The sequence below is a fragment of the Neofelis nebulosa genome, chromosome 17 (genome assembly GCF_028018385.1).
Source record: "Neofelis nebulosa isolate mNeoNeb1 chromosome 17, mNeoNeb1.pri, whole genome shotgun sequence".
Taxonomy (NCBI): domain Eukaryota; kingdom Metazoa; phylum Chordata; class Mammalia; order Carnivora; family Felidae; genus Neofelis; species Neofelis nebulosa.
The window spans coordinates 25,200,839-25,227,872 of record NC_080798.1 but is presented as its reverse complement, the minus strand read 5'-3'; the positions used below and the strand labels follow the sequence as shown (position 1 = coordinate 25,227,872).

The window sequence follows — 27,034 nt, the reverse complement described above, 5'->3', positions numbered from 1 at the left end:
AATGAACATTAAAAAAAAAAAATTTAATTAAAAAAAAGAACAAATATTGTTAAAATGTCAGTACTACCCAAAGCAACCTATGTATTAAATGCAATACCTATCAAAATAACACCAGCATTCTTTACAGAGCTAGGATAAACAATCCTAAAATTTGTATGGAACCAGAAAAGACCGTGAATAGCCAAAGCTAGGATTTGAGCCTAATCCTCAAAAAGAAAACCAAAGCTGGAGGCGTCACAATTCTGGACTTCCAGATGTATTACAAAGCTATAATCAAGACAGTTTGGTACTGGCACAAAAAACAGACACATACATCAATGGAACAAAATAGAGAACCCAGAAATAGACTCACAAATGTATGGCCAACCAATCTTTAACAAGGCAGGAAAGAAAATCCAGTGGAAAAAAGATGGTGTCTTCAGCAAATGGTGTTGGGAAAACTGGACAGGGACATGCAGAAGGATGAACCTGGACCACTTTCTTACACCATACACAAAAAAACTCAACATGGATGAAAGACCTAAACGTGACAGGAAGCCATCAAAATCCTGGAAGAGAAAACAGGCAACAACCTCTTTGACCATGGCTGCAGCAACTTCTTACTTGATATGTCTCTAGAGGCAAGGGAAACAAAGGCAAAAATGAACTATTGGGACCCATCAAGATAAAAATCTCCTGCACAGCAAAGGAAACAATCAGCAAAACTAAAAGGCAACCGACAGAATGGGAGAAGATATTTGCAAATGACGTATCAGATAAAGCATTAGTATCCAAAATCTATAAAGAACTTAACAAACTCAACACCCAAAAAATAAATAATCCAGTGAAGAAATGGGCAAAAATCATGAACAGTTTTCCAAAGAAGACACCCAGATGGCTAATAACCACATGAAAAGATGCTCAACATCACTCATCATCAGGGAAATACAAATCAAAACCACAATGAGATACCACCTCACGCCTGTCAGAATGGCTAAAATTAACAACCCAGGCAACAACAGATGTTGGTCAGGATGTGGAGAAAGAGGAATCCTTTTGCACTGGTAGTGGGAATGCAAATTGGTGCAGCCACTCTGGAAAACAGCACAGAGATTCCTCAAAAAATTAAAAATAGAATTACCTATGACCCAGGAATTGTACTGTTAGGTATTTGTCCAAAGGATACAGGAGTGCTGTTTTGAAGGGGCACATGCACCCCCATGTTTATAGCAGCACTATTGACAATAGCCAAAGTATGGAAAGAGCTCAAATGTCCATCAACTGATGAATGGATAAAGAAGATGTGGTATTTATATGTAATGGAATATTACTCAGTAATAAAAAAGAATGAAATCTTGCCATTTGCAACAACATGGATGGAACTAGACTGTATTATGCTAAGCGAAATAAGTCAATCAGAGAAAAACAAATACATTTCCCTTACATATGGAATTTAAGAAACAACATAAGATGAATATAAGGGAAGTAAAGATAATATAAAATCAGAGAGGGAGACAAACCATAAAAGACTATTAAATACAATGAACAAAAATTGAGGGTCGCTAGCTGGTTGTTAGGTGGGGGAATGGGCTAAATGGGAGAGGGGCATTAAGGACACTTGTTGGGAATGAGCACTGGGTGTTACATGTAAGTGATGAATCACTAAATCTATTCCTGAAATTATTACACTATATATTAACTAACTTGGATTTAAATTTTTAAAAAGTGAAAAAAAAAAAAGTGTTGGCAAGGATGTAGAGTAATTGAACCCTTGTGTACTGTTGGTGGGAACGTCATATAGTGCAGCTACTAAACAGTTCCTCAAAATTTTAAAAATAGCATTCACATGATCTAGCAATCCCATTTCTGTGTATATATCCAAAAAGAACTGAAAACAGGGTCTCAAAGAGATATTGTACCCCATGTTCATAGCAGCATTATATAAAACAGCCAAAAGGTGGAAGCAACCCAAGTGTCCATTTATAGATGAATGGATAAAACAAAATGTGGTATATCTATACCATGGACTACTAGAATACCTTAAAATGAAAAGAAATTCTGACACATGCCATGAGAATGAACCTTAAGGACATAATTTTAAGTGAAATAAGCCGCTCACAAAAAGACACTCTTGTACCGACCTAGAATAGCCAAATTCAGATATAAACATATGGTAATTGCCAGGGAGGCAATTAGGAGAGGGACGAATAAGTTGTTTAATGGGTGTAATCAGCTACACAAGATGAAAAGAGCTCTGGAGATTGGTTGCTAACAGTGTGAATGTAACACTACTGAACTCTGTATTTAAAAAATGGTTAAGAAGCTGTGTTTTATGTTAGGTACATTTTACAATTAAAAAAAAAAAGTGAATATGCTTAATTTTACTTGGTGATGAATAGACTGCTTTTCACTCAAAGCCAGAAATCTAAATCTTGGCATCAAATAAAAACAAATTATATACTTTCTTAAAATAAACTAGGAAAAGACTAACTTATTCATTTTAGATGAAAGCAATGAGCTACTATTTAAGAAATGCCTTCTAAGTACTATGCACTTTATAGAAATATTACCTTCAGTTCTCACAAGGCAGAGAATATCTCTACTTTATAAATGAGGAAACTGAAGCTCTTTTAAGGTTCTGAAATTTCCTTACGGTGGAAGTGGCAGAGTCACAATTTAAATACCAATGTATGTGCTTCCAAAGGCTCATGTTCATTTCTCTCTATCACAGGGCTTGCTAGACATTATGCCTGAGTTAGGATCATTTGACCGTGGCTTTTCTTTTAGATTTCCAGATCTTGGAAGGATCTGGAAGTAAAAAGGGCAGGGGAAGAAATTACTCTTTTAAATGTTAGTCTGCTTATTTTTCTTCTTTAATGTTTATGTATTTATTTTGACAAAGAGAGACAGACAGACAGACAGACACACAGACAGAAAGGAGTGAGCACGTGCATGCTAGTTGGAGAGGAGCAGAGGGAGACAGAGAATCCCAAGCAGGCTCCGCACTGTTAGCACAGAGCTGGAGGCTGGGCTCAATCTTATGAACCAGGAGATCATGACCTGAGCTGAAACCAAGAGTCAGTCAGACATTTAACTGACTGAGCCACCCAGGCATCCCAAGAAATCCCTGTTTTAGCACTCCAGGTCTATACAGCAGGTATTACATCTTACTTGTAGCAAATAAAATACAACCCCTATTGATACTATTCTGAATAGGTTTTAAAATTTGGATATTCTTCATGGCTATACTTGATTTAATTAAAATCATACCTGGCACAATGCCTCTGAGCCCCTAGCAATGTATCTTCCATAAAGGTCCTTTGTTATAGTTATAAAATAAGGAGTATTTTTAGTAAGGTTACATTCTTCACTATGTGGGTGTGAAAGAAAATAGCCCTCAGTCCATCTGACTTTTTAATATGCTGTTAATGTGTAATTCATTACATGAGACCTTTATATGTGAAGTTCTCTCTATATTCTAACATTTGCTAAATACTTACTTATACCAGGTACTGTGCTAAATGTTTTATATGTATCAGCTCAGATACACCTCCAAATTATTCTATGAAGTAGACACCATTTTTAGTCCTATTTATAGATGAGGCATGAAGAAGTTAATTAGTTTTCTCAAGGTTCCATAGGTAGTTAAGTGGCTGTAAACTCAGGGAGTCTGATTCAAGAGTTTGTTGTCTAGTGAGCATTATTATGGTTCAGCACATGGCCTTTTTCTTCTAGAGTAGACAGCTTTTAGCATAGCAATGACTTCCCCAAACTGATGACAAGGGCAACCTGAATGCATATAAAAAGAAATATTTATTAACTCAGGCTGTACCATATACTGATTTAGTCAAACAAGAAATTTACACAAAAACCTAAGTAAAATCCATAGTAATCCATTCAGACCTGAATTTTATATTGATAGGACAGGAGAATGTCTTTTGCTTAAAACAATTGTTAAGAGCAAAATGGCTCCAATTCCATTTTGTAGGAATGCAGACCTGTGGGGAGCCAAAGCCATGCCAACCAGGCACTGGGCCTGACCTAGTGAATTTGTCGCCCATGTCACCGGCCAGTTTGCTTCCAAGAACTCAGCCCCAGCACTGACTTCTTTGCTTTTAAGGCAGTAGTCTTCGGATCCTTGTTATAAGAGTTCAAATAAAATTCCAAAGCTCTCACATCTTCATTGAGGTGGCAGATGTACTATTAGTTTGCAGCCAATGGCAGTCTGGAAGCTGAAATCACTCTGCTATAACCTTTTGTGCTTTGGCAGCATTTTCCAAAATTTTCCTTTTCCATTCTTCATAATCCTGTGTCAGATCTTCATCTTTCTGCAGTTTATGTGGTCTGTCTACTACCTTCTCTGTTTCTATGAAAGAAAATTTTCAAAAGTGTTTCAAAATTCTTACAAGTAAAAAAAAAGTAACCTTGTTTCAAAGATCTTATTAATTAAAACATATGGAATATAATGCTGAAAACTGGAAACAGTAGCTAACACATTAGTTTTTTGCTCTTTTACTCTATGCACCTCACAACATCCTTAAAATAGTTAACATTTATCAAGCACCTATCTTGTGCTTCAAGACACTGAACCAAGAACTTCAATGGCATTATCTCATTCAACCCTCACCATAATTCTATGAAGTGGGTGCTAATATTAACCGCAAAAGATTAGAAAATTCAGGCTTACAGAAATAAGTGACTTTCCTAAAGTTCTAGAGTCAGTGGGTATTAAAGCAGGATTTGAACCTAAGCCGTTTGGCTTCAGATAGGTTCTTACATAATATTTCTATTAACTTCTTTAAATGACTACTTGGAAAAGTGTCTTATCAAATAAATGATTGTTAGAATTTATTTAAAACCTGACTCTTATCAGGCAAGCAGCTAAAGCAGCACAGGACTATTCACTGCATTAAACTCACTGTACACTAATCCCACTGCACTAATTTCAAAGCTTGTCCAGTGTTAATACAACTTACCTTTTGCTGGAGGTTCAACCATTGTCTTCTTTTTCTTCTGTGGTGGAGTAGCTGAATCTCCAGCCTCTCCTTTAAGGGAAAAAACGTGTTACCTACTAACTAAATTTTCTCCTATTCTTAATTTTACTAGTTGGGCACATTTTGGATTACAAATAAAAATTAGATACTTTGACCAAATACTAGGATAAGGAGAAGGCAAATGATCTTGCCCTTCTCTTTTCTTTAGTTTCTCTTGTCAGACTTGAGAATCTTTTCTATTCTAGCTTATGTATATGGAGGCTAGCATTTAACATTGGAGCATGTTAACAGAAAATCTATTTTTCAGGCATGGAGTCATATAATCACAGGTGTTTTAAAGGTCATTATGCTACTTTATTTGAAAAACCAAGTAATTTCTCACTAAAAACTTACCTGGTCCACATTAAATACAGAATTCAGAAAGCAGCCATTTTGCAAGTTTGAAAATATTAGGCTTTTACCAGTAAGTTTACATTTTCAAATAACACATTCTTGAAATATAGAACGAATACTCACTGTCAGCCTGCCGCCCAATCTTCTCTAATTGTTTACATAGTCGATCAAATATGGCTTTTTTCACACCAGATGTGGCTACCATTTTATTTTTATCCACCTTTAGCTTTAAAACCCTATAAAAGAGTTTAATAAATTACTATTTTTAAGACCAGTATAGCTATCTCTGGCCAACCATATTATCAACTTATTTCCTTTCCACTCATGCTTTATGTTTAGTTTTCCTTTTATTCCAAACATATATTATTAGCTATAATCATGTAAATTTGCCTTTTAAAACTACTTATTTAGTTGTTTGTTGGACTGACAGTTAAAATATAATGGGATCTGTTATGTAACAAAAGGGGCACATAGGGGCACCTGGGTGGCTCAGTTGGTTGGGCATACGACTTTGGCTCAGGTCATGATCTCACAGCTCATGGGTTCAAGCCCTGCATCAGGCTCTGTGCTGACAGCTCAGAGCCTGGAACCTTCTTCGGATTCTGTCACAGTTTCTCTCTGCCCCTCCCCCCTCTCTCTCTCTCAAAAATAAATTTAAAAAAATTTTAAAAAAGGGGGCACACAGAAGACATCTGTATAGTGGTTCATGCCTTGAAGAACTCTCAGTGAATCTCAGATGTTACTAATTTGCTGAATGACAATCATAGCATTTTTAAGTGTTCAACTCACTTTAACCCATGACACTTATGTTTATACTATAGGAAGATAAATCACTTTCACCTCCCCAATTACCAATCACCTTCCTAATTACCAGTCCACAACAACTACTAATGAAATATACAAGAGACTTCTTGTTTAGGATAAATCTAGTCAAACCTCTGTTTGCTCAGTGTAATTTGGTTTCAAAAGTAGGGTTAGTTGTTAATATTGTTTTTTGTAACAGCCGCCATACTCTTTCTCCACATACACATATCTTTGTTGAAATAAAAGGACATTTTCTATGAATGCCAATTAATCATTCTAGGTGTGTAGCTAATAGAGCTAAACAATCAAAATTAGAGGCTGGGTAGTAAGAAACCCAGTCTTTACAGGACAACTATATTTTGTTTTATAAGGAGTTTCCTAGCAAGATCAAATAAGACAACTTTAGACAAAGATAACAGTTAGGAGTATTTCCAAGGTACCATTTCAGTATGCACAAAAATAACCCCAAATTTTAAAATTCAGATGTAAAAATTCATCACTGGTGTTTTCTAAATTATTTGAAAAACAGCTGCAATTGGTACTTAAAAAAGATAGGACTGGAATAATCATAAACCAGTTTTAACGACAGATTTCATCACTCTTAAAGGTAGACCCTGGGGGTGCCTGGCTGGCTAAGTCAGAAGAACATATGACTCTTGATCTTGGGGTTGCGAGTTTGAGCCCCACGTCAGGTGTACAGATTACAAAAGAAAATAAAAAACTTAAAAAACAAAACATGGACCCTTGGCAAGCAGACTACTGGCAACAGTGATCCAAACTGTCAGATATATTGTAGGCTAAACAGAATCTGGTCACTTGGCCACTATTCCTAATATTATTTATATGGGAAAATATGCTCTGTGTTGAAATAAACTGAATTAGAAGTCTTCTTTGGGAATGAGAAATCTCTTTGTGAACTGTGGACTTTTCTCAATATTAAAAGGCACACTTACTTGCATGCTGAAAGTAGTGCAGCAGTGGTGAAAAGTGGCCTGGATAAGTCGAGATCCAACTGCTGTGTTTGTGGAAGACTGGACTTGTAGCTAAGGGAAAGCAGTGTTTGCAGAATTATTTGTTAAAAAATATTATTTCAAAGGGACTGAAAATGCATATGAGAACTTACTAAGCCATTTAAATGCATGAGCTATACATCATATCACCTTACCATATTAGTTATTTTTTAAGACTGAAAATAGGACATTAGATAATTCTGCCTTTTGTATCAGTATAAATTTTCAGTTAAGACTCTTTATGCTTCTTACCTTTGCAATATCTTTGAAGCCATATTCACTGCTTCTGTACAGCTAAATTGTACAGCTAGGTCTCTTATTCCAATATTTGAATTCAGGCCCAGTAAACACTCAAAAGATTTAAGACAGCTCTGATACATCTTCTTGTTCAAACCAGAAAGTTTAATTAAATAAACCTTTAAAAGAAAAAAATGCATGAATCATAAAAATTATCATAATCATTCTATATTGGTGGCCTTAAACGTTTGTTTAGTAGGTCACCTTTTCAAAATTAATTAATTCTGTGACAACTGACTCTATCTAAACATTTAGCTTCATTTAGTCAAAAGTCAGTAATCATGTCAGGCAGAATGGAGTACTGGTTTCAAGGAGCTCACACTTTAGAAAGACAGTCATGCATAAGCACAGATAATTTTAAAAAACAACACAGTGTTACTACAGCCACGCTGTGAATAAAAAAACACAGGAGACACCCGTTTTTCAACAAAAGTGACAATGTGCAATTTAGTGGGAAAAGGATGGAGGGAAGTAGTGGGAGTGGGGGTGGGAAGGATGATTGTGTGGAGGAGGGAGAGGAGAGGCTAACTGGGAAACAGGAGGATCAACAACTGAGGGAAACCAACTACACCTGGGAAAGTCAAGGAAAGTTTCATGAAGGATGTAACAGCAAGGCAGGGTCATGGAAGACCTTGCCAGAAAAGAAATGCATGTTAAAAAAAAAAAAAAAGGTTGTTGCTTTACAAAGATGTAAGTCATTAAAGTGCATAGTCTGTTAAGTAAATAGTGTAGCTTGAGGTTAGTATTTAAGACAGGCTGGAGAGTTTGACAGTAATGGGGAGCCAATGTCACCATTTGATGAGTATATCATTATGTGATATATACTGTGTTAAGTGTGTTACATACAGTATATGGTTTAATCCTCACAATAATCCAGTGAAATGGATATTCTTATCCCCACTTCATGAATGAGGAAACTGGAAGCTCACAGAGCTAGTAACTGGTGGTACTGAGATTTGGTCTCAACATCTAACTCTTCCTGACTCCTAGCTTGTGCTCTCAACCACTGTGATACTGGAAGAAAAATACATATGGGTTTTAAAGCATGCGCTTTAGGAGGATGCTAGCAGCTGCATGAAAGATGGTCTTGAGTAAAGAAAGAGGCAGCCAAGGAAACTAGATGGTAAAGGGAATTTTCTTCAATTTGACAAAAATGGTCTTGAAGTTTACCTAGAATAATCTTATCTAATAGCCAGGAAAATTCTAAAAAACAAGAGTTTAGTTAGAGTCTACTCTTTCCAATCAGAAATTAAAACATATGATTAAGTTTCAGTGTTGCAGAGGATTATTTAGACATTCAGTGGGACCTACTTACCCTGTCCAAGGGGCACTTCATACAGGAAGCTGCAAGATCCAGGCACATGACTGCATTGCTGGTTTCTGTGGTATGTGCAGACAGGCCATTACAGTTCACCTGGGACAGTCGCAAGTACTCCTCTGCTTTCCTGGTTATAAAGGCAACATGCTCATTAAGACTCTTCCAGAAGTTTGCCCAACACTTTGGTAAACAATAAATACAGCTTGGTGGACTTCGTTCTGGGCCTAACTCCTATGCAAGTTTATGTGGGGGTGGGAGACAAGGTTCTGTAAGACAGAATCAGCCCTGACCTCAGACACCACTGTGCTTAAGTACTTCTAAGCAAAAGTAAGTTCTTCAATTTCTTAAAAACAAACAAACAAACAGACAAACATACAAAACCCCCCAACTTCTTTCATCCTTCCATTACTGGGACAAACATGAACTATCGCAGAGGCTGGCAGTTATACCAGGGTTCCTTCTTTTTACCCCTTCCTCTAAATCAGTGATTCTCAAATTTTAATGTACAAGACAATCACCTTGAGCTTGTGAAAACAGATTGCTGGGTCCCATCCTCGGGGTTTCTGATCAGTAGGCCTGAAATGGGACCCAAGAATTTGCATTTCTAAGGAGTGCCAAGATGATACTGATGTTGCTGGTCCAGGAACCACACTTTGAGAATGGCTGTTCGAAACGATTACTTAATTCAAGAGGTCTTACTTCAACTCTTAAGAAGTGCTTTCCTTTCTCTCCCTCAATTGAGCGCCAAAGCATCTGGCCTTGTCTTGCTCTCCACGCTTCAGCCACAACAGCTTTATTTCTAACCCTGGATTATGCAAAGTGATTTTTTGTGCCGCTCTTCCCACGTCTTCCGATAGCTGGCACCTTCTATCAATCTGGTCTCAGCAAAAGTGGCAGCCCCTCCAAGGCCTTTCTAGGATTTGTTTTTTTATTTTTTTAACGTTTTTTATTTATTTTTGAGACAGAGAGAGACAGAGCATGAACGGGGGGGGGGGGGGGGGCAGAGAGACAGGGAGACACAGAATCGGAAGCAGGCTCCAGGCTCTGAGCCGTCAGCCCAGAGCCTGACGCGGGGCTCGAACTCACGTACCGCGAAATAGTGACCTGAGCTGAAGTCGGCCGCTTAACCGACTGAGCCACCCAGGCGCCCCTAGGATTTGTTTTTTTAATGAAAAGCAAACGCCAGGGCGCGCTCTGTGCTCCTCCCTCCCCCGCTTCCGGCACATCACCCAGTTTAGTTTTCTCCCTAGTTCTGTCATAGACAGTAACCTCAATGGAGGTCTGTGTGGCTCACCACTGTAAAGAGACCCTCAATAAACATCTGTGGGACGACCTAAGTTCTCCGACTTTTCCCTTCCCACCGAAACAGCTGTTCCTAAAGACATCTGCAATTGTCCCTTCTCGCCGGCTCATAAAGGCCCACTCTGCTGGCAAGTTTTTCCTGAGACAGGGCCTAATCCCACCCACTTCCGGCGTTCCCCCCTCACTCCAGCACTGCCCGACGCGCGGGAATGACTCGGGCCTCGCCTGAGGGAAGTCTAAGGCCCGCTGAGGCGTGCACCGCCAAACCCACCTTAGCACATCTGGCTCGGCGATACCCAAGCGCGGTGCTAAACGCCGGATCAGCCCCGATTCCATGGCGCGAACTAATCTCGCGAACAGCTGCTACACGATGAAACCCGCGCGCAAACGCCGCGCCAGCCAGTGACGGCCAGGCCCCACCCCTCTAACTGCATCTGGATTGGCTGGGACAAGAAGTTGAGACCGTTCCACAAATCAAGCCTAGTCTTCCTTTTGCGCATGCGCAACGTGACTGCACGCCCCTGGACAGGTGAACTTGGGCGGTCAGCTCCCACTTCTTCCATTCCTTCCGTCTTGACAAACTACTCAAACGACACCTTTACTTCCTGCTGTCTCCTTCCTGCCGCCGAGAGATTCCCCGCTACAGTGCACCTCCCCGCCCTCTCTCACACACTGTGGAGGGACAGGCTAGAACCCAGGTCCGTCAGTCCATGGATAAGTGGCAGGAGCCAATAAACACGCGAGACTTGAGTTCCTAGAAGCGGGCCAATCGAGGAGCCGCCTGCAGGGTCCGAGGGCGGGGCTAAGGAGGGCGGGGTTTGGAGAGGCCGCAGCGTCACCTGACCGCAGGAGGCTTCGCGCGGGGTGGGTGCTGCTTGCTGCAGGCTTTGGGGAGTCGCCATGGTAAGTGTTGAGGGGCGGCGGGCCCCGGGCGGACCCTTCTTTCAACCTCTGCGCTCTCCCACCGCCCTGGAGCCTTGAGGGCGGAGTTGGGGCTCTGCAGCCTGATCGGGGCTAAGACCAGCTCGGCTTGGCCTGCGGGATGAGGACAGGCCGGGGAAGGCCGCAGGCGGGCAGATCCGAGATCGGGGTGGGCGGCGGCTCCTGATCGCAACGGTTGCTCTGGAATGGGGTAGCCTTTTCGAGGGGGTGTCTCGGCCTGTAGGCTCTGAGGTCCATGAAGGCCTGCTGCCACCTCTTGAGTGGAGTCGGCCACCGCCGCGCCTTGAGGGGAATACCGGGTCTAAGCGTCAGGCTGGGTCGGGGGCGTGCAGTGGGCCTGAGACTCCGAGGTGGCGTAGGGATCCGCCCAGAGATTGATCTGTCGCTGGCGTGCGTTTCCACCTTTGTGCCTGGTAGTGCTCTGTTGTCCCCACGCCCTTTTCTTGTACAAGAAATACCTACCGGAGGGGCCAAGTGGTGTCTTGGCCTTTTTCGGCCTCATAGCCCGGTTCCACTGCTGTGTTTGTCAGCGATTTCTAGGGACTCACGTGAATTTCCTGGAAGGACTCTTGCTATCTGATATCCATTAAGTAGGACAGGAAGGAGACTTCTTGTTTCCTTTAATGTTTGTTTATCGGGTACCTTGGCTATATTACATGTCTTCTCATTGATGAAATCTAAGTATTTTATTTGCTGGAAGTAGGCATTCATTCTTGTTAGCTCCTCTTCGTGGTGGCAGCAAATCGTGATGTGGCTGTTGGCCTGTAAACTTGAACTTCCTCAAAATGTAAATCCATGTGCCTAGTTTCCACAAAGGCAAGTTGTCACTTGCATTTTATTAGCTTTTGACATAATCTGCAGTGTATAAACCATGTTTTGGGGTGTTGGTGTATTCTATGTAATTTTAATGATCTCATTATTCAGTTCATGTAGACAGGCTTTTATAAACCTCTAAGCCTGGAAACAGACTTCACTTTAAATGTGTTAATGCCAGAAAGCAGGATTAAATGTTTGACATACTACTTTCATATAATATATTGCCGTACAAGATTTTGTTTATTTCTCAGATTTTTTACAATAGAGAACTGATGTAAGGACGATGTAAAAATTTAGCGAGGATGTGTCAGTTTCTCAACATTTATGGATTGATATGTACAGTGTTTTGTAATGGAAAGCACTTAATTAAGGATCTGCTGTACACCTTAGTTCTGTACTGGGTGAACCAGTTTGAAGCAGTGAGCTGGACACACGGTCCTGTCCTCATGGACATTTTTGGGAAAGGAAACTTGGCTGTCAGTCTTGTCACAGTCAGTGTTTCTATGAATTGGGCGAGTCATTCATTCTTCTTTGAGTCTCACTGAAAACAACTGTTGGCTTCTTTGGCTCTTTCCCGTCCTAAAATTCTGGGATACAATTCAATTCAAGCATATTGTATGCCTTCTTTTTTTTTTTTTTTTTTTTTTAAATTTTTTTTCAACGTCTTTTATTTATTTTTGGGACAGAGAGAGACAGAGCATGAACGGGGGAGGGGCAGAGAGAGAGGGAGACACAGAATCAGAAACAGGCTCCAGGCTCCGAGCCATCAGCCCAGAGCCTGACGCGGGGCTCGAACTCACGGACCGCGAGATCGTGACCTGGCTGAAGTCGGACGCTTAACCGACTGCGCCACCCAGGCGCCCCATGTATGCCTTCTAATGTCAGTGCTAGGCACTGGAAACAAACACGGTCCTTACTGTCCAAGAGCTTAAGAGTGTCTAACAGGGAAGATATGCTTATGGAACTTAATGTAATATAGTCTTTACAGTCTTTATTAGCACTGTCAACTCAGTGTTGTGGGATCATAGAGGGAGAGAGTTCTGCTTCAGGAGCCTGAAAAAGACTATGGAAAGTGACATGTGAACTGAGACAGTGAGGAAGGTAAGCAGAAATTCTCCAGGTGGAGGAGAAAGAGCATTGCCAATAGGTGAAGCTGAGAGAAGTGAATGCTCATGGTGTGTACCAACATAGAATTCCTGGAGAAATTTATTGGTAAATGAAGTTGGAGCCAGTTTAGTGTTCAAATTGTATTTTGAAGTTCCCAAGCCCTCATCATCCTTAATGCTCTGTACTTCAGTTGTAATGTTGTGAAAGGAAAAGAAAGGGAAGAGAAGGAAAGAAAGCAAAGGAAAACAAAAGAAAATACAAAATTTCTGATTTTGAGAAAAATAAAATAGTGCTTTCACTAAATATGATGAAATTCTGTATCTTTGTGAGAGTGGTTATTTTCACTTTACAGTTCATTTGCATTGTGTTAGGATTACATCTACAGCATATCAGTGAAAAAATGGACCAGTAAATAAGTGGCTAGGATGGGTGGAGATAATTGCTTGTATCTGAGGGGGGTATAATAATAATAACACTTAAAAAGTGCTTATTACTAAGTGCTAGGCATGTTCTGAGCTCTGTGTCATTTCATTTATTCCTCATAATATAAGTACTCTTACTGTTCCTGTTTGATAGAAGAGGAAATGAATGCACATTGTTTGAATGGAGAGTAATTTTATAAGTGATCCGTTCATAATGGATCACTCTCTCTGCCTTTCTCTGAACCGTGTAATTGTATAGACTTAAGACTGTTTGGCCTGGGTCTCAAGCTAAAGTGAGCCTAGTCACAAATGTTAATTTGATCTTGATTCTTTAGTGTTTCCATTTTTCTCTGACCCATGTAACTGCTAAGTATAGAGTCATTTGAAAATGAGGAACCACTTCTGTAAGTGAGGAGACATTGATTACCTGGCTCATGTTTAATGAGAGCATGTTCGCAACAGTTCTTACTGTTCTTGCTGTATGTGACACTTCCCAGGGAGGGCATCAAGACACTCCCTTAGAATAGCCATATTATGGCTACATTTGTATAATAACTACATTGTTCTGGGAGTAATATCTAAAAATACATTTCTTTATTATAGCTTTAGTTTTTCATTTGTAGCCTACTTTGTAATAAGGGTGTAATTTTCTACATTTTGTATTTATGTTTCTATTTTAAACCCAGTTGATACAAAATAGAAGAATTTTACTAAAGTTTTATTTATAAATCACTGAATCTATTTAGTTCTATACAAATATTTTTACAATTGTAGTCTCTTTGTAACCAGTTATATTTGCTATATTAAAGTAATTTTAATACAGAATAGCCAAAAGGTGGAAGCAACCCAAGTGTCCCATCAATAGATGAATAGATAAACAAAATGTGGTATATACATATGATGGAATATTATTCAGCCTTAAAGGAAAGGAAATTCTGACACATGCTACAACAAGGTTGAACCTTGAAAACATGCTAACTTGAAATGGCCAGATACAAAAGTGTATGATTCTACTTATATGAGGTACCTAGAGAAGTCAGACTCAAGAGAAAGTAAAATGGTGGTTTCCTGGCATGGAGTGGAGAATGGGGGATTATTTTATGGGTAGAGAGTTTCCCTTGGGAAAGATAAAAGGCTGCTGGAGATGGATGGTTGGTGATGACTGTGCAACAGTGTGAATGTACTTAATGCCACTGAACTGTACACTTAAAAATGGTTAACATGGCAAATTTTGTAAGTATTTTACCACAATAAAAAATAATTATAAAAATTTCTTGATGTATAAATATTTATCTCTAAGTTGATCATCTGAATGTAATGAAATCTGTTGATTCTAATAATTGTTAAATCTATTCCATCTAGAGATAAAGAGCCAAAAAAAAATCCAAACTATAGTTTGATGTCACTGAAGTTCTCAGAGGACTAGCCCAGGATGAATAGCAAATTTTATTAAGTCAGAATCCTCAGATGCTGGTGTTGTCTTTGCCTCTGAGACCAACATTTAACACTAATAGTTCTGCTGTGTAAATTAATGTTCCCTTTAAGTTTAGCTTAAAAGACATAACTTTTTCTTTGAAATTTGTGTATGCTTGTGAAGAAGTGTGGTCATAGGGAAGCACAGGATACTAGAGTTTGCCATGGGAAAAAGATAGAAACGCTTAGCATTTCTTGTTATTAGCTTTCCCCTCTTTACAAAATTAGACCAAGAGAAAACTTTCCACTTTTATAAGTGATTATAATTCAGAAATGGGTTTTACGTGGTTTTTGTTACTCTCAAATTCATTGTTGTTTTGATTGTCAGATATTGGAACAGACCAGATTAAACTTTCACGTTTATGTGTAAGTCTTTGCTGCCTTCCTTTCCATCTTATTGTGTAAGAGGGATTTTATCTTTGGTTATTTTTTTTATTAAGGTGAAATTTATATAACATAAGATTAGCCATTTTAAAGTGAACAAGTTAGTGACATTTAGTACATTCGCAGTATTGTGCAACTATTTCTGTCCAGTTCCAAAACATTTTTATCACTCCCAAAGGAAACGCTATACTCATTAAGCAGTTATTCCATGAGTCTCTCTTCTGGTAACCACCAGTGTACTTTTTTTTTTTTTAATGTTTATTTTTTACCAATAGAGCACAGATGCGCATGTGTGTGCGCCTGAGTGGGAGAGGGGCAGAGGGAGGCAGACAGAGGCTCGGAAGTGGTGCAGGGAGCCCTACGCAGGGCTTGAACTCACAAACCATGAGATAATGACCTGAGCCAAAGTCGGAAGCTTAACCAACTGAGCCTCCCAGGCGCCCCTCTACTTTCCGTTTCTATGGATGATTTGCCTATTCTGGATATTTTATATGAATGGACTCATACAATATGTGGTCTCTTTTTTGTCTGGCTTCTTTCACTTAGCAAGATGTTTTTTAGTTTCATTCGTGTCACATATATCACTACTTTGTTCCTTTTCGTGACTGAATAATATTCCAGTTTATGTGTTTATGTATATGTGTATACCAGAACTTAACTATTCATCTATTGATTCTTTAGTCATTTTTTTAATTAAACACATAACCTGAACATTCTAAAACCAACTCATTCTTTCCTACAGTGAACATTTGTGAATATCACATAACCTAATATAAAAATGATCATCATTTATAATTGCAGTACAGTGCATTTATAGAGTGTAGAGGTGTAAACACGTTTATATAGCATAAAGGAGGGTGTAGTTATTTCTGCTTAACAGGTAAATCTAATTAATTTTGCAAATAAGGTTTTGCTGGTAACAAACTGAAGAGTACATAATATTTTGTCCATTATAACTATAGATTTTTCTATTTGAAATGGTAAGGTAGGTACTTGAGAGTACTCCTATGGCCTTCTACATCAGTCACTAATATTAGTTTCAGTTATTTTATTTCTAAGTTTTTTAGTTCCTTGTTCTATATTGCCTGAAAATGTCAGTGTTCCATAAACTGGCTTCTTGATCTAAGAATAGACTAAAATGTAGATGAAAAGTAGTATGGAGAAAAAAAGAGGCTTTTAGAGATTTGGGTTACACTATACCTGTCACGAAGACTAGATTGATTGGATGGCTGTGTTCGGGTTGGATTTAAACTAACACCACATGTTTTTTGAGGCCAACCTGCTAACAAGTATGTTGAATCAGTTTCTGAGAGAAGAAATTCTGTATACATTACTGTTCCCCTTTGGCATTATTTTGCTGTTAACTTAGATGACTGGGTTCAATAGTTGTCAAAAATAGATAAATGGGCTTGAGATCTAGAACTGGAATGAGCTTATATGAAAGCTTTGGAAAAGGGCTATGGCTAGAGCTATGGAAATAACAAATTTTTATTTTTTTATTTTAATTTTATTTATTTTTAAAAGTTTATTTAGAGAGAGGGAGAGAAGTGCGCAAGCACATGGGTGTGGGGGGGGGGGAGGAGGGGAAGGCGGGTGGGGGGGGGAGAGAGAGAGAGAGAGATAGAGAGAGAATGAATATGAATCCTGTGCAGGCTCTACCCATCTGGGGCTGGATCCCATGAACTGCAAGATCATGACCTGAGTGGAAATCAAGTGTCGGATGCTTAACCCACTGAGCCACCCAGGCACCCCAGAAATAACAGATTTTTTAGAGGAGAGTGCTAATGGGACATTAATGGAAATATTTTTTATTTTTCAGCCTACAACACAGCAGTCACCTCAGGATGAGCAGGAAAAGCTCTTGGATGAAGCCATCCAGGCTGTGAAGGTCCAGTCATTCCAGATGAAGAGATGCCTGGTAAGAATGTCAATATGAAAGCAGAATTTCAGCCTGGGTTTTCTTAAGTCCTATAGCATCACTTCTTCTGTCTTTATCCCACGTCCCTCAAGCACTGTGTGGAGCAATTCCAACAGAGAGCCCTGTTTACTTGCATTTGCATTTATGATTTGGGATTATCTCTTCTCTACCAGAATGTAAGCTCCAGGAGGACAAGAAACCCTATCATCTATTTACACATAGTGTTGATCTACATACCAATATCTGCCCTTAGTTACTAGCCTCATTGATTCTATATCTCAAATCTGAGGAGTACTTGACATATAATGGGTGCTTAATAAATATTTGTTGAGCAAATATATTTAAAAGTTTTCAGTTTGGATTACTCAGCTTTTTTTCTATCTTGAAGACTTTTTGTTTCTATCCTGAATAGATACATATTTTTTGCAGCAACCAACTTGAAAATTATCCTTACACCAGTTTCTGTGTTTTCATATTCTAAAAGATAGGGTAGGAGGTAATCTGTATAGAAACTATGGATTCTCTGCATTAAAATTTATGAAATGGAACCAAAGAGGCCGGTACTTCAAGTTATAAGTTGCTCTGATGATGATGATGATGATGATAATACCTTATCTTTGTAAAGTGTCTTATAGTTTCTAAAGCTTAGCAATATGCCATTTTAACCAATTATACCTACTGTATTTTTTTCTTACAAAAAAGTGTGTTGGAATGGAGAAGACGGGTGGGTATGGAACTTGGTATTGCTTGTTTCTGTTTTTTCTGAGTCTGAATATTGCTTTCTGTATCTGCAGGCATTTTTTGTATTTATGTGTTCAGTGGACACATGGGCATTGTGAGGAGGAAAACATACTGAAAAGGATAGTCATTTCATACATATCTGAAGAGTCTTTACTTGTGGCAAAGCCATTATCAGGATAATATCTTGCTTTAAAAGAATTAGTATGCCAGCCCTCTTGATTGTAGGAAATGTGAATTAATGGAGCTAGTTTCATAGTCACTAGGGGTTGAAAAGATTAGAGTTATGCCAGGAAGTTTGCAGTCCTAGTTACAGATGACTTGCTAATAAGCTTTGCAGTCCTGATGAACCATGAATCTTTTTCTTTCAGTAGAGAGAATGTAAAGTGAAACTAACCTGATTTGCATGTGATTAAAATAATTTAAGTACTACATACTGTATAACAAATCCAAGTTAAATGAAAGCTTTCTCATCAGTTCTCTTGGTATTTCTGTAGGACAAAAACAAGCTTATGGATGCTCTGAAACATGCTTCTAATATGCTTGGTGAACTCCGGACTTCTATGTTATCACCAAAGAGCTACTATGAACTTTGTATCTTTTGAATGTTGAAGATTGAACATTTTCATCATACTTTTTTTCTTGATAAGGCCATATTTTGTTTGTTCCTTATTATGTTTTTCTGGTTTTACATTATTTTTCATTGTCTTAACCAAATAGTACTCCATGGAAATTTTGTGAGAAAAAGAAAAACTGAATATCAGAAACCCTTTTTCTATGCCTTAGCTTCTTTAAATAGGTTGTTGCAGTTTCCAGTCCCTTCATGAAGGATATTGAAGCTATTAGGCAGTTGGTTCTTTAATGCTTAGATTTTGTTATGCAGTATTCTGAAGTGGAAATGAATTCAATGATTTGCCATTTTAAAACCCTCTAGTAGTATGTTAGGCAATCCTTGTTTATACTCCTTTGCTTTACCAGACTATCTTTAAAAACCCTTATTTTATTTTTTTCTTTATCATTTTATTCCATTTATTTTTTAAGTTTTTAATCACCTGGTGCTCATTGTGACAAGTGCCCTCCTTAATCCTCATCACCTGTTTCACCCATCCTCCAACTCCTGTCCCCTCTGGTAACCATCAGTTTGTTCTCTATAGTTAAGGGTCTCTTTATTGGTTTGTCTCTCTTTTTTTTCTCTTTGTTCATTTGTTTCTTAAATTCCACATAAGTAAACAGAAACTTTATTAAAAAATTTTTTTAAATGTGTATTTAGTTTTGAGAAAGGGAGAGACGGAGCACGAGCAGGGGAGGGACAGAGAGAAAGGGAGACACAGGCTCTGAGCTCTTAGCACAGAGCCTGATGTGGGCTCGAACTCATGAACTGTGAGGTCATGACCTGAGCTAAAGTTGGATGCTTAACCAACTGAGCCACCCAGGCACCCCATAAAACCTTTATTTTAAAATAAGGAAAACCCACTGAAATCGTCTTCACTTAAACACATACTTTTTTGAAGGACTAATGTTTAAAATATCTGCCCAGTAGTTTAATGACTCCAACAAGTTCATTGTATTGCTTAGGCTGGCATTGCTTCTCGGCCTTTTGGCTAAGATCAAGTGTTGTATTGCTTAGGCTGGCTTAGCTTTATTTGAGTCCTTAATCGTAATGAAAAGATATGGCTATTTCTGATGAACTACACTATTTGGAGGTCTACCTGACAGATGAATTTGCTAAAGGAAGAAAAGTGGCAGATCTCTATGAACTTGTACAGTATGCTGGAAACATTATCCCAAGACTGTAAGTAATTGAGAATTTGAGGGCTTTTATAACTGCATTTTCCACTTTATGTTATAGCCTTTAAATTTTGATTTTTAAAAATCATTTTTAAGGTTACTTAATTTCTTAACAAATTGAGATTAACATTTTGGTAGAAAGTCTAGGTTTTCTTTTTTCTTTTTTTTTTTAATGTTTTTACTTATTTTTAAGTACAGAATTACAGAATACGAGTTGGGGATGTGCAGAGAGGGAGGGAGACACAGAATCCGATGCAGGCTCCAGGCTCTGAGCTGTCAGCACAGAGCCTGACGCGGGGCTCGAACTCACAGACTGCAAGATCATGACCTTAGCTGAAGTCGGATGCTTACCCGACTGAGCCACCCAGGTGTCCCCCCACTTTTATTTTTTTAATATTTGTTTTTGAGAGAGAGAGCGCACACACATGCACACACACAGATGTGGGCAAGGGCAGAGAGAGAGGGAGACAGAATCTGAAGCAGGCTCTGATCTGTCAGTGCAGAGCCTGATGTAGGGCTCGAACTCACGAACTGTGAGATCATGACCTGAGTCAAAGTTGGACACTTAAGCAACTGAGATACCCAGGCACCCCAATACTCTGTGTTTTCTTTTAAGGTTTTAGGGTATGATTAATTTTACTTTTTATATAGATAGTTGAGGAATTTTTGAAATAGAAAAGTGGACTTACTGTTTTGTTTAATGTCGTGACTACTAGAAAAATTAATGATGTTTATTCTCTTCCTAATGTGTAAAGGTGATTATGATACTCATGTGTGTATATATATATATTTGTATATGTATGTAAATATACATAACCTGTATGTAAATATATATGTAAGTTGGGGAGAGGGTCAATGAGTGGTTTTCTCTCTTTATAAGTTCTCTCTTTTTAAGTTTATTTTTGAGACAGAGCATTCAAGTGAGCGGGGAAGGGGTAGAGAGAGGGAGACAGAGGATCTGAAGTGGGCTCTGTGCTGACAGCAGAAAGTCCGATGTGGGGCTTGAACCCACAAACCACGAGATCATGACCTGAGCTGAAGTCAGATGTTTAACTGACTGACCCACTCAGGCACTGTGGTTATATTATAAATTAGATATTTTTTCATTGTGCAGAAGAAAAACATGGTTCCTGTCTTGCTTAATAGGTTTGTAGTCAGTATGTTTGGACATAATCAAATTCTTGACTTGAATATTTTACTTATTTATTTTTGAATATTTTATTTTTAATCAAATATTTTCTCATAATTCCCCTAGTTATCTATTGATCACAGTTGGAGTTGTATACGTCAAATCGTTTCCTCAGTCCAGGAAAGATATTTTGAAAGATTTGGTAGAAATGTGTCGTGGTGTGCAACATCCCTTGAGAGGTTTATTTCTTCGGAACTATCTTCTTCAGTGTACCAGAAATATCTTACCTGATGAGGGAGAGCCAACAGAGTAAGTGATTTTCTTTCTTGATTTAGTTTAAGATTTTTTTGTTGTAGAATATGCAAGAAGTATAGAAAAGTGTTTGGAAGAAAATAAATCTCAGTAATTCTCCTCCCCACACCCAACTAGCGACTTGTAGCATTTCATGTATGTATTTCCCCTGTGATACAGAACTCTTGAGCATGTGTGGTGTGATGTAAAATGTACTATTATGAAATTTATGTCTGTGGATTATTAGAACCTGCTTTTTTCATTTAACACAATTGAGAGCATTTTTCCATTATGTTAAGTATTCTTTGAAACTGTGACCTTTTAAATTACATTTATGATGAATTCATGAGGTATGATGAACTTTTTCCACAAGTGAGGCTAATTTTCATATTGTTTCTTGAGTATCTTATCAGTTTTATAATTTATGGACTGGATAACTTGGATATAAGAGACTTAAGTTATCTGTGTACACAAATTACATATTAACTCCAAAACTGAAAAAACAAAAGCCTTTCAGTGATAGCCCCATCTCTTGTGTGACCAGTATTCTAGTACCCACATCCATTGCACTTTTATTCTACAAGTGTAGATAGTCAGCCAGCTGTGGTCTTCAACCAACTAGATGAACTATTTATGTGAAGATTCTGTAGATTGAGGAACTTAATATCTTTTTGTTTAATTTTATTTATTCATTTATTCATTTTTATTATTTTTTATTATTATTATTTTTTAGGTAATCTCTACACCCAACATGGGGCTTGAACCCGTGACCCTGAGATCAAGAGTCACATGCTCTACCAACTGAGCCAGCCAGGCACCCCTTATTTATTTATTCATTTATTTCTAAGGTGCACAATTCGATAGTTTTTAGTATATCTACATCAGTTCCTTTTTAAGGGAGAAAGAATATAATAAAAATTTACCATGCATGTGACAAAGTTAAACAGTATAGAGGAGATAAAAACTTAACAGTGCTGAGGAGATGGTGAGGTTATTTGTTTTATTATGATTTGACTGTCACTTTTGAGCATTTATTTTTTATTTTTTTAAAGTGTATTTATGTATTTTTTGAGTGAGAGAATCCCAAGAGAATCAATGTAGGGCTTGAACTCATGAACTGTGAGATCATGATCTCAGCCATAGTCAAGAGTCGGACGCTTAAGTGATTGAGCCACCCAGGCACCCCAGTTTTGAGCATTTAATTAGGCAGTTGTTAAAAAATTTTGAAAACTATGTTTCCTATCCTAGAAGATGAAAAATAAGCAGGAAATAACATAGTCTCTTCCCTCTCAAAGCTTATATTCCAATTGGAACCATAAAAAGTTCGATAAAATGATGTAGTTAGTATGTTATTAGTATCAAGTTTTTTAGGCTTTTTGAATTAATGGAGTTGCTGTAAGAACAGGTTGGCCCCGGATAGAGAGTGGGGGAAAGTTTTTTGTCCCTTTGTACTTGTACTATGTTCTCTCCCTGGTATTTTTTTTCTCTTGAGTCTGTTTTCCTTGAAAGTGAACACTAAGCCAATGAAGTTAAAGTTTCTAATAGAAAACATTGACGTATTAATGCAATAAGGAAATGCACAAAGGAGAGGGATAACAGTAAAGCTGGTCCTATGGCATAAATAGTGTATATAAAGAATTTTTCAACTGTCTCTTTGCAGTGAAGAAACAACTGGTGATATCAGTGATTCCATGGATTTTGTACTACTCAACTTTGCAGAGATGAACAAGCTCTGGGTGCGAATGCAACATCAGGGACATAGCCGAGATAGGGAAAAAAGAGAACGAGAAAGACAAGAACTCAGAATTTTAGTGGGAACAAATTTGGTGCGCCTCAGTCAGTTGGAAGGTGTAAATGTGGAACGTTACAAACAGGTTTATATCCTTTTACTTGTCACTTTTTCTTACATCATGAGGTATAAATTGAGGTCTAATTTTTACAAATATTTTTATTAAATAATACTACATTGAAAACCATTTTAAAACTAAAGAAGATTTAAGTAAATTGATTTTCAGTTTGTGTTTGTGGATTGGAAGACTCAATATTAAGATACTAATTTTTCTGAAATTGAGATTAACTACATATTACTGTAGATTTACTCTAAAACTACAGTAAGATAATGTGATATTGGTGGAAGGGATAAACACATAAATCAGTGGGAGGAATAAAGCAGAGATTGACAAGCTTTTTCTAGAAAGGAAAAATAGTAATATATTTTTTTATTTTACAAGCCATGTTGTCTACAACACTAAACTCTGCAGGTATAGTGAAAAACAACCACGGACAATATAGAAGTAATGTACAAAAACAGATAATTGAGCTAGATTTGCTGAGCCCTGGAAAAGAGAATCCAGAATGGGCCCAGTCATATATGATAAATTACTTTTGATAAAAGTGTAATGGTAACCTTTTCAAATGGTTCTGGAACAATTGGACATCTGTGTGCAAACAAAACCCTTGAACTGTGACCCATTCTCATACCATGTAGAAAAAGTCAAAAATGGATCAGGGGTGTAAATATAAAACCTAAAACCATAAAACTTTTAAGGTTTTTTTTTTAATGTTTATTTTTGAGAGGGAGCATGTGAGAGAGGGGGGGAGGGGCAGAGACAGCAGAAACATAGAAGCAGGCTCCAGGCTCTGAGCTGTCAGCTCAGAGTCCAACATGGGGCTCAAACTCACAAACCGCCAGATCATAACCTGAGCCAAAGTCGAACACTTAACCGACTGAGCACTCAGGCACCTATAAAACTTTTAGAAGAAAACACAAAGGAAATCTTTATAATATTGAATTAGACAAAGATTTCTTAGGGCACAAAAGGCACAAATTATAAAAAAAAATTGATAAAATGAACTTCATCCTAAATGACTTTCTAAATAGAAGCCCAGAATTTTTTACTTAAATTTTTACTTAAAAATTCTTCTGTAAATGTTAAAGTTTAAAAATGAAATAGGGGTAAGAAAAATCTAAAGTAAGATTTTCAAATTAATAGTTTATGTTATTAGAGGAGTGGTTTAGGATTTAAAAATAATTTTTTTTTAACTCTTTTAGATTGTTTTGACTGGGATATTGGAACAAGTTGTGAATTGTAGGGATGCTTTGGCTCAAGAATATCTCATGGAGTGTATTATTCAGGTAAGTGAGAACATTTCACTTTTTAAAAGGACTCATTTTGTCTTTCATTAATTTTCATTGTTTTGAAAAAAATCTTGATAGAATATCAGCTGGCCTCAGTAAAGGATTTTCTCTTAATGATAACTTCATCTTTGTATTGATGTGTTTTTTCTCCCCAAAATGTAGGAAAGAGTAGTTTTCATGTTTTCTAGTTCTCATTTGTTTTAGTTTAATTGTAGATGTACTTTGGTTATTGGAATATTTCTGTCTGGCCTTATGTTTAAAGAGGCTCAAAAGTAATGTATTTGAATTTAGTTGTGTAAGATTAAATGATTGTTTCCACAAATATGACCTTTGCCGTAAATCCAGAATATAATGTGAAATACTTTTACTTGTATCACTCAATTATTATTTGATTTTCAGGTTTTCCCTGATGAATTCCACCTTCAAACTTTGAATCCTTTTCTCCGGGCCTGTGCTGAGTTACACCAAAATGTAAATGTGAAAAACATAATCATTGCTTTAATTGATAGGTAAGCATTTCCAACACTGCAGGGCAGTGTTTTGACTTGGAACTAATGAACTTAAAACATTTCTGTGAATTACTATTTCTGTTACATCTTTATTAATGATTTTAATGTAATTACATTATGAACATTTAGTTCTGTAAGTATGAGTACCTACTAGGTGCTTGCCTAGCTTAGGCATGAGAAGAGGCTTAGCAGCAGGCATGGAGATAATGAATACTCTTGTTCTTTTGTTTTGTTTTAAAAAAAAATTTTTAATGTTTATTTGTTTTGGGAGAGAGAGCATGTGTGCAAGCACGGGAGGGGCAGGCAGAGAGAGAGTGAGACACAGAATCCAAAGCAGGCTTCAGGCTCTCAGCTGCCTGAAGCTGCCTCTGTCAGCACAGAGCCCAATGTGGGGCTCGAACTCATGAGCCGTGAGATCATGACCTGAGCCGAAGTTGGATGCTCAACTGACTGAGTCACCCAGGTGCCCCATGAATACTCTTAATCTAGACATTTAATTGGCATTTAAATTGGCAATGTTATACAGATTCATTACTTAAATCTTACAAATCCAAAGAACAAAATTTGTTTTTTACAATAATGAAAGTTACCTTTTAGTGGGAGCTGATTTGATTTGGGAGTCTTTTTTTTTTTTATCAAGTATTCATTAAATAGAGATGATTAAGAATGTTTAGGTAAATCACTCTATCACATTTTTTTAAAGAAGAATTTTGAAATATTAAATATGTTTAGTAAATTCCTTTTAGGTTTAAATTTTACTTCTTTAGCCAGTGGTCTTGGGTGAAAGTATAAAACTTTGCCTTTGATAATGGTTTTAATGAGTGCCTGCTTGGCAACTATGCTGAGTGCCAGGATATAATAGGTGTCCTGCTTGTGAGCTTACACATCAATGACATAATGAAACCAGAAACCCAAGTGAAGATTTATTTCTGCAAATACCTTTTGTTATATTTTAAATACCTAAGTTATTAAAGTCTGAGAATTTATATAGCAAATTCTCCAAATTATCTCTTCAAACCTGGGCAGCAGGAATTACATGCAAATTGGGCATACTCTTAAGGGAAGCTGATAATGGAATTTATCTTTTATTTTATTTTATTTTTTATTTTTTAAAATTAACATCCAAATTAGTTAGCATACAGTGCAACAATGATTTCAGGAGTAGATTCCTTAGTGCCTCTTACCCATTTTGCCCCTCCCGCCTCCCACAAGCCCTCCAGTAACCCTCAGTTTGTTCTCCATATTTATGAGTCTCTTCTGTTTTGTCCCTCTCCCTGTTTTTATATTATTTTTGTTTCCTTTCCCTTATGTTCATCTGTTTTGTCTCTTAAAGTCTTCATATGAGTGAAGTCATGATTTTTGTCTTTCTCTGACTGACCAATTTCACTTAGCATAATAACCTCCAGTTCCATCCACATACTTGCAAATGGCAAGATTTCATTCTTTTTGATTGCCGAGTAATACTCCATTGTATATATATACCACATCTTCTTTATCCATTCATTCATCGATGGACATTTGGGCTCTTTTCCATACTTTGTCAATTTTGATAGTGCTGCTATAAACATGGGGATGCATGTGTCCCTTTGAAACAGCGTACCTGATCCCTTGGATAAATGCCTAGTAGTGCAATTGCTGGGTTGTAGGGTAGCTCTATTTTTAGTTTTTTGAGGAACCTTCATACTGTTTTCCAGAGTGGCTGCACCAGCTTGCATTCCCATGGAATTTATCTTTTAAAGATTGCTCTTTAAAATCATGGTTGTTCGGGGCGCCTGGGTGGCGCAGTCGGTTAAGCGTCCGACTTCAACCAGGTCACGATCTCGCGGTCCGTGAGTTCGAGCCCCGCGTCAGGCTCTGGGTTGATGGCTCGGAGCCTGGAGCCTGTTTCCGATTCTGTGTCTCCCTCTCTCTCTGCTCCTTCCCCGTTCATGCTCTGTCTCTCTCTGTCCCAAAAATAAATAAAATCATGGTTGTTGAATGCATTTGTCACTTTACATTTTTATCCATATCTATTTGATTAGACTTCAAAGCATATGGCAAAATTGGCCTATTGAAGATCTATGTATAGTATAAAATATGTATATATAGTAAGAATTCAGTGAAATGAGACATCATTGACAAAACTGTTCAGTTAAAAATGAATTGACCACTTTCTTACTACACAAAAATAAACTCAAAATGCATTAAAGACCTAAATGTGAGACTGGAAGCCATAAAAATCCTACGAGAGTGTACAGGCAATAATTTCTCTGTTTCATAGGAACATTTTTTTTAGATATGT

The 27,034-nt window shown here is 37.7% G+C and overlaps 2 protein-coding genes and 1 non-coding gene across 6 annotated transcripts in view; 1 reads left to right on the top strand and 2 right to left on the bottom strand.

Moving 5' to 3' along the window:
• Positions 1-3,773: 3,773 nt before the first annotated feature.
• On the bottom strand, positions 3,774-10,798 carry ORC6 (origin recognition complex subunit 6). 4 transcript variants are annotated; one of them, XM_058706215.1, is made up of 7 exons: positions 10,369-10,795; positions 8,793-8,922; positions 7,433-7,596; positions 7,124-7,213; positions 5,490-5,602; positions 4,956-5,024; positions 3,774-4,345 (listed from the first exon to the last, which is right to left on the bottom strand). In XM_058706215.1, the coding sequence occupies exons 1-7, from the start codon at positions 10,431-10,433 to the stop codon at positions 4,218-4,220; spliced, it is 759 nt and encodes a 252-aa protein (XP_058562198.1). In that variant the 5' UTR covers positions 10,434-10,795; the 3' UTR covers positions 3,774-4,217. The 4 variants fall into 4 exon arrangements, with proteins under 4 accessions (XP_058562198.1, XP_058562201.1, XP_058562199.1 ...); XM_058706218.1 differs by lacking the exon at positions 10,369-10,795 and adding an exon at positions 9,314-9,647; XM_058706216.1 differs by lacking the exon at positions 4,956-5,024 and having other exon boundaries at positions 10,369-10,798.
• An 81-nt stretch (positions 10,799-10,879) lies between these two features.
• VPS35 (VPS35 retromer complex component) overlaps positions 10,880-27,034 on the top strand; it is a 28,770-nt gene continuing 12,615 nt past the window's right edge. Inside the window, exons 1-8 of the mRNA XM_058706214.1 lie at positions 10,880-11,000; positions 17,061-17,159; positions 18,395-18,491; positions 19,566-19,689; positions 20,941-21,123; positions 22,766-22,979; positions 24,158-24,241; positions 24,644-24,753. Of these exons, the coding sequence (XP_058562197.1) occupies positions 10,998-11,000; positions 17,061-17,159; positions 18,395-18,491; positions 19,566-19,689; positions 20,941-21,123; positions 22,766-22,979; positions 24,158-24,241; positions 24,644-24,753 (914 nt within the window). The 5' untranslated portion in view covers positions 10,880-10,997. The remainder of the gene's footprint in view (positions 11,001-17,060; positions 17,160-18,394; positions 18,492-19,565; positions 19,690-20,940; positions 21,124-22,765; positions 22,980-24,157; positions 24,242-24,643; positions 24,754-27,034) is intronic.
• On the bottom strand, positions 21,849-21,921 carry TRNAK-CUU (transfer RNA lysine (anticodon CUU)). Its single transcript has one exon. It is a non-coding gene; the product is annotated as a tRNA-Lys (tRNA).